The sequence below is a fragment of the Globicephala melas genome, chromosome 15, assembly GCF_963455315.2.
Source record: "Globicephala melas chromosome 15, mGloMel1.2, whole genome shotgun sequence".
NCBI classification, from domain to species: Eukaryota; Metazoa; Chordata; class Mammalia; order Artiodactyla; family Delphinidae; genus Globicephala; species Globicephala melas.
Window position 1 is genome coordinate 70,243,801 of NC_083328.1, and position 7,335 is coordinate 70,251,135.

General features: G+C 60.1%; 1 protein-coding gene across 1 annotated transcript in view; it reads left to right on the forward strand.

Annotated features, from left to right (window-relative positions):
• The window catches only part of MYBL2 (MYB proto-oncogene like 2), a 33,883-nt gene extending 27,724 nt beyond the window's left edge, over positions 1 to 6,159 (forward strand). Inside the window, exons 11-15 of the mRNA XM_060285324.1 lie at positions 262 to 361; positions 2,131 to 2,244; positions 3,495 to 3,599; positions 4,897 to 5,043; positions 5,624 to 6,159. Of these exons, the coding sequence (XP_060141307.1) occupies positions 262 to 361; positions 2,131 to 2,244; positions 3,495 to 3,599; positions 4,897 to 5,043; positions 5,624 to 5,752 (595 nt within the window). The 3' untranslated portion in view covers positions 5,753 to 6,159. The remainder of the gene's footprint in view (positions 1 to 261; positions 362 to 2,130; positions 2,245 to 3,494; positions 3,600 to 4,896; positions 5,044 to 5,623) is intronic.
• The last annotated feature ends 1,176 nt before the right edge of the window (positions 6,160 to 7,335 follow it).

A 7,335-nucleotide genomic window follows, 5' to 3' on the forward strand; every position in this document is an offset into this window, starting at 1 on the left:
TTCGGGTGTGCTGGACCCTCTCAGACCCTTTCCCGTTTCTGAGGATAGCCCTTCCTCTCAGCCCCCGTAACTCCCTTCGGGGGTGGGGAGGTGGGTGTGTGGGCAAGTGTGATGGGAAGAGACTGTGTCCGGGGGTGGCCTCCCTGCTGCTGAGGCAGAGGTCTGGTGGAGGGCGGTGTGGGACTCACGGGCAGCCTGCAGCAGAGCAGCTGGTGTCTGCCCCCAGCCCCGTCGTGAAGCCGCCTCCTCTGTCCCCGGCAGGTTTGTAACCCCAGATCAGAAGTACTCCAGGGACAGCACTCCTCACACACCGACCCCGTTCAAGAACGCCCTGGAGAAGTACGGACCACTAAAGCCCCTGGTACGTGGTACGGCCGGGCTGGTCCTCCAGCCATTTACAGTTCACAGGGCCCCGTCCCTCTGAGATCTCATTAGATTCTCCCAACAGCCTTGAGAAGTTGCAGATACCCTAGTTTTACAAATGGGGCCCCCGGGGTGGAGTCACCAGTTCATCAGACCTCTCTTGAGCAGCTGCCACGTGCCAGGCGGTGCTAGGTGCTGGAGCCACGGTGGCGTCCTGGTGAAGCTGGGAGTTTGGGGTGGTGGAAGCTGGCATTCAGCATGTAAGTGCATAAATGACTAAATACTCAGCACATGGCCATGCCAAGCGGAACATGGGCAGGAGTTGGGACGGAGAAGGACCTGCTCGGGCGCTGGGGCTGGTTCAGGAAAGTGGCGAATTGCTCCTCAAACCGAAGCCTTTTGACCAACTGCCCGTCCTTTGCAAAACACGGGAAAACACTCGGGTGGGCTGGAGATGGCTCACCAGTGAGAAGACACCTCCTGGCGTGCTTCCCCAGCAGTGTGAGAACGGCCCTTCTCCCCTGACTCTTCCTGGTTCGCGGGACGGTCCTGCTTTCCCCAAGGGCAAAAGAGAGAGCTGGCACCCCGGGTTTTCCGAAATAGGCTGTGTCTTAGAAACCAGCTGAAGGTGGGAGAAAGGCAGGTTGTGGAGAAGCATTTCCTGTGGACAAAGCCTGCAGCGAGCTCCCCTCCGTGCTCACCACGTGGGGTCTGGGTGGTGGAGCCGTGGTCTCCCCATGCTGGGATGCAGCTGGTGAAGTTGCACAGGCCCCAGTCAGCACTGCCCTTTCCTGTCTGAGTGGGGTTCGGCTCCCGGATACTAAGAGGTCTGCGTGCTCTCCAGGCACAGCTGGAGGGTGAATCTGCCCTTGGCAGCGATAGTTCAAGTACATGGGGGCTTTTATTATTATTTTTTAAATAAATTTATTAATTTCTTTATTTTTGGCTGCGTTGGGTCTTCGTGGCTGTGCGCGGGCTTTCTCTAGTTGTGGTGAGCGGGAGCTACTCTTTGTTGCTGTGCACAGGCTTCTCATTGCGGTGGCTTCTCTTGTGGAGCGCGGGTTCTAGGCGCATGGACTTCAGTAGTTGCAGCACGTGGGCTCAGTAGTTGTGGCTCGCATGCTCAGTACTTGTGGCGCCCGGGCTTAGTTGCTCCGCGGCATGTGGGATCGTCCCAGACCCAGGGCTCGAACCCGTGTCACCTTCATTGGCAGGCGGATTCTTAACCACTGCGCCACCAGGGAAGCCCACATGGGGGCTTTTAGAGTGACTTCTCGGGTGTTACTGTACCCTACACCTGCTGCTCAGTAGCTCTCTCCCTCCCCTGGTCTCTGCCGCCTGAGCCCCCAGGCCCGAGAAAGGGAAATGGAATCAATGTCCCCATTACTGTGGCACTGAGGGGTGAAGGAGTTAGGGTTTTGAGTGCATCCAGGTTCTAACCTCACAGCTGTGTGGCCTTGGGCTGGGGTCTCGCCCTCTCTGAGCCTCCATTTCTACCTCGTGGAAGAGGTAGACAGCTATTTCCCCGGGTTGTGTGAGGTTGGCTGTGGTCAAGTGGGGACAGTCCGGGCTGTGCGGCTCTCGGTGAGCAGAGGCCAGTGTCCCAGGCAGGACAGTTAGTGGCCGTGAATACTGTGTGTGAGGCCAGTGTCCCGGCACTGGGCCTCCTCCCTGCTTTGCCTGGGTCTGCCCCGCCGCTCCCGTGAGCAGGCTCTGCCTGTGTCCTACGGTCTGGGTGCAGGGCCTCACTCACATCCCTGCCTGTAGCCCCAGACCCCGCACCTGGAGGAGGACTTGAAGGAGGTGCTGCGCTCTGAGGCCGGCATCGAGCTCATCATTGAGGATGAAGTGAGGCCCGAGAAGCAGAAGAGGAAGGCTGGGGTGAGTGGCTGGCCGAGCGGGGAGCGGGTCTGGTAGACATAAGGCACCAGGGGAAGTGGAACTGTGGCCCCGGCCCTTTGTTCCTGCAGAGTGGTTGTCCGTGAAACCAACCAACGTAAGGCCTTGGTGCCTGGGACCCTTCCCTCTTCCCCTTTGAACTGGTGCCTCACTTATTCAGCACTGTTTGGACCCCTCTGAAGCGGGCTCTGGGCTGGGGGTGGTCGTCAGAACAGTAAGCAAGACCCAGAGTGGTCGCTCCCTCCAGGAGTGCAATGGGTGGAAACGGCAAACACCCTAGTGCCTCAATACATACAGTGTTACGGGGGTAGAAAGGGCACAAAGAGGATCTCAAGGGAAATCCTTGGTATGGAGCCAGCCAGGTGTCCTGGCTGCATGAGCAGGTGGGGGACAGCGGGCTCCGGTGAGGTGGGGAGCTGCTCTGGGCAGGGCCGGGCCGTACTGGACAAGCTCTCCCGCCGCCGGGCACGTGGGGTTTCCCAGCAGCAGGTGGCTCCATGTCCCCTCTGTCTTTGTGCCCCTTTTTGTGCCCTCCTGGGGGCAGGGAAGACGGGACTGTGCCGGGGTAGAGGGTGGGTGGGAACGTGGGTGGCCAGGCTGGGAGGGACCCACTGGGCTGCGTCCCTGGGCGTGTACGTAGAGCATGGCCGGGACCCTCCGTGGCCTCTCTGTGTCCGAAGGTGGTTCTGAGCCGCGGTGGCACCTGTTTGGGGCACAGTGCTGGGTTGGGGGGTGAGTACTAGTCTCAGAGCCCCTCCCTGGCATTGGAGCTGACCCCTGGCCTGCTTATAGGAAGTGCGGGGGTGGGGCTGAGCATTCCTTTAACAGCCTGTGTCCTGTGGGGTCCCACATCTCCGTGTCACTCACCGGCAGGTAGGTGTTTTAGCTGTAACTTGGCTGTTTAGGGGAGCGTTTCGTGCAGTAGAGACTTGGGGGCTGCACTTGGTCCCTTTGGGGATGAGGTTGGGTGGAGGGTGGCGTTGGTGTCCTCAGTACCAACACTGAGCATCTGGCCGGGCAGTCTGCTCTGTGGGCAGAGTCTGCAGCAGGGCCAAAGTGTCCCGGTCCCCCCCGCGGCCCCCAGAAAATCCTCGCCAGCCGGGCATGCTCGAGGACTCCCCTGCACCAGGGCCTGGTTCTGTGACCAGGGCAGCTGGGGCAGGCGTCATCAGGCGCTGGTGGTGACCCAGGGGAATCCAAACGCCTGCCCTAAGCACCTCCTCCTCCCCCAGCTGCGGCGAAGCCCCATCAAGAAAGTCCGCAAGTCCCTGGCCCTCGACATTGTGGATGAGGACGTGAAGCTGATGATGTCCACACTGCCCAAGGCTCTGCCTTTGGTAAGGGGTCTGGGAGAGAAGCCATCCTGTGAGGCCACCTGCTCCTCCCCACCCGAGCTGCAGGAGGCTGGGGGGACAGAGTCTTCCTGGGGGCCTTCGCCTCTTGAGCCCTTTAGCCTGGAGAGGACCCTGGAGATGGAGTCCGGTGATTCTCAGGCTGGGCTTCCACGTGCCGGGCTCAGCAGGGAGGGGGCAGCTGGGCACCACCCCCCTGGCTTCAGTCCAGACAGCCCTGCTTGTGTCTTTCACAGAAAGGTTTGTTTGGCAAGAGTTGCTTTGCTAGAACCCGTTTGACAGCCGTGGTTTCTGAGTCCCCAGCGCCTTCCCTTGCGTTCTGCTGCCGAGGGTGACCCAGGAGAGGGTTGGTGACGTGCCTCAGGGCATAGCCAGGGGATTGGGGCACCTCAGCTCTGGCATGGGTGCTTCCCAGTTCCCAGGCCAACCTCCAGCAAGGGGGCTGCTGCCTACACAGAGCCTGGGCCCCAGAAACCATGCCATGCTAGTGATCCCTTGCAGCAGACAGTGGGGTGAGCCTGTCTCCCACTGGTAGCAGACAGTGAGGGCTGTGGCAGAGCTCATGAGACAGCATTGCCTGACCAGCTCCTGCAGGTGCGCCTGCTGCTCTCGTAGCCCGTGCAGACAAACCTCCCTTTGGCCAGGCATCCCCGCCAGGCTGGGGACTCAGTGCCCGCCAGCCAGACCAGCCAGCATCGCCTTGGGCAAGTAGAATAATTAGCAGAAAGAGAAAAAGTTAGGGCAAGTGGTTAAGAGCAGAGGAGGTGGAGTGGGAGGCCTAGGGTGAGTCCTGACACCGGGCTCTGGTCTCTGGCATCTCTTAGGGCCCTGAGCCTCAGGTTCTTGCCTGTAATGAGGGCACTGAGCCCAGTAGGCTGTTAGGAGGGTAAAGGCCGGTCCGGGAGTCCTGGGGTGCTTTGTGCAGCTCCCAGTGAGTTCCAGTCGACGCCGGCACCTCTGGGTGTTTCTGGTCCCAGGAGAAGCTGGAGCATCTTCGTCTCCACCTGGGACGGGGAGGAACCAGATTCATGTAGAAAGGCACCAGCATTATTGGGCGTTTACTAGGTGCCAGGCTCTGAAACAGGTACTTTACAGCTGTTTTCCTACTGAATCTTTAAATGAATTCCCATCTGGAAGAGGAAACTGAGGCTTAGAGAAGGAATATCCTGCCCAAGATCCCAGCAGAGGTGGTGGTGCTGGAATGTGCCTGCTGTTTTGTTTTCTCCTTCCCACAAAGAGCTCATGGCAAAACGTTGAGCCTTCGATTTGGTTTTGGTTTCAGCCAACCAACATCCCACCAGGCTCCTCTGGCCTCACCCCGTCGGGCAGCAGAGAGGACAGCAGCCTGCTCAACGAGGGCTTCCTGCAGGCCAAGCCCGAGAAGCCGGCAGCCCAGAAGCCCCGAGGCCACTTTCTAACTCCTGCCCCTGTGAGTGCATCCTCCTCGGACCCTTGCTCTGTGCGCTTCACACCTCAGGGCCTTTGCACAGGCTTTGCCTCTTCCTGATTAACCTGGGCTTCACATCTCTGTCCAGACGTCACTCCCTCAGGGAATCTGTGTACTAGAGACCACGCCCTCCACTAAGCCCCCCCTTCATGATGTGGCCTCACTCGTAATTAAGACATTGTCTCTGTGACTTCTGTCCTTGAAGGCAGGTGTGCCCTGCCTGCTCCTCTCACCATCTGCACAGGTCAACCCCTCTCTGCTCCTCACCAGCCTGCGTGGCTGTAGCTTTTCCTCATGCGGAGGCTGGTGCCGCGTAGTAGGGGTGGGGGTGGGGGGGCTTGTGTCCTGGTCTAGCCTCCTTGCTCTACATCTGAGGACTCCCAGAGATGGGAGTGACTTCCCCAGGTCCACCAGGAAGGTGCAGTGAGCACAGAAAGACTTGTGGCTTCTAGAGGGAGGGAGTGTCATAGAAATGTCCCCACCCCTCCCCGACCAGAGTCGCCAGGCTTCCCTGGGAGCACGCTGCCCCTGCCTGGATGGTAACCCTTTTGCCTCCTCCCAGATGACCAGTGCCTGGAAGGTGGTGGCCTGCGGGGGGACCAGGGACCAGCTCTTCATGCAGGAGAAAGCCCGGCAGCTCCTGGGCCGCCTGAAGCCCAGCCACACATCTCGGACCCTCATCTTGTCTTAGGGGCTTGGCAGTCACGAGCCCATTCTCATGTTTACAGGGGGCTGGGGGGCTGAGTCTAGGCTGTGAATTTGAGAATCACACAAAGATGACCGCCTGCAGGGAGCCTTCTGCCGCCGGCCCCTCCCCAGACTGCTCAGGTGGAGACAGAGCAGGGCCACCCACTGTCCTGTCTCCGAGTCCGGCTGCAGCTGCGGGCGATTCCTGGTGCTAACAGAACAAAGTCCCACCTCTGAGCTGGCCCAGCCCTCCCCCCGGTGCCACAAGGAGCCCCGTTAGCTTCTCCCAAGCCCTGGTCAGGCCTGGCCTCATCTCAGACCCCTGCTTAGGACAGGGGATGCGGCCAGCGTGCTCCTTCCTTCAACCAGTTGTTACATTTTCTTGAAAGAATAAAAGTTGTTTTTCTCCTGTGCTCTGGACCCCACCTTCCTCCTGGATCCTGCTTGTGCTTCCCTGGTGACAGTGCTTCCCTGGTGACTGTCCTTAGGGCCCTGAGGGATGCGGGGACCGGGGCCCTCATCATCAGAGTGCAACCTTGTCTGCACAGCCCAGGCCTGGGTCTCCGGACTCTGTTGCCCCCAGGGACCCAATGTGCTGGAGGCAGTTTTCTCTGTACCCAGTGGGTGTTTCTCAAAGCTCTGAGGACTTGGAGAAGGGGTGGGGCAGTGGTTGGCCCTTGCCGTGGGTGGTGGTTGGCTGAAGTGGCCTGTGATGAGCCCCACCCCCAGATCAGGCTGGTAAACAAGGAATGACCGGCAGCTGGGCAGAACCTTCTGGCCAGGGTGGCCCTAACTTCCCACGGCCAAGGCAGCAGTTCCAGCCTGGGCTCTGGACCCTGGTCATGGCCCAGTGCACAGACTGTGGCACTTGACTGGTGGCCGGGAAGAGTCCCTGGGGACTGAAGAGGGGCGTGTGTCTGATTTAGAGGGGTCTAAATCAGGGAGTGATGTTTTCAGCAGTGGGGTCCATCTGACAGGGCATGTGACCATCCCCGCGGGCTGCGGTCTCAGTTCACCGCAGGACGGCATCTGTCTGGGCAGCCCGGTATCCACACCCTGCTTCAGTGCCTCTGGTTCCCAAGGGAGACTTGGGGGCAGGTCCTCTTGCCTGGGGTCCCCAGCCTCTAAAGAGAGGACTGGGAGTTAGGACGCCAGGGTTCAAGTCTGCCTGACTGACACAGCCCTGTCCTGTCGGCTGCACACCGGGTTCTGTGACTCAGCATTGAGCCCTCCCCAGGCAGCCCCTGTCGGTCACACGTAGCCAAGCCTGGTTTGAGCCTGGCTGCGTCCTGGTCCCCGTTTGAGACCCGTGACGGGCCTCTACCCTTCCCACCTGCCTCCTGCCCACGTGGCTGAGCTGGACACTCTAGCCAATCCCACGGCTGGGCCATGCCAGCTTCATGCCCCTGTGCATTTGCTGATTTCTTGGCCTGGACGCCCCTCTGCCCACCTTCAAATCCCTTCCTCTGGTGACCCAGGCGCTGTCACTGACTGCTCCCCACAGGGCTGTTGGCATTGATGGGTGACCTGCCCTGCAGTGAGGGTGGGGGCAGGGGGGTACCTTTGTCTCTAGGAGGTCATACTGTG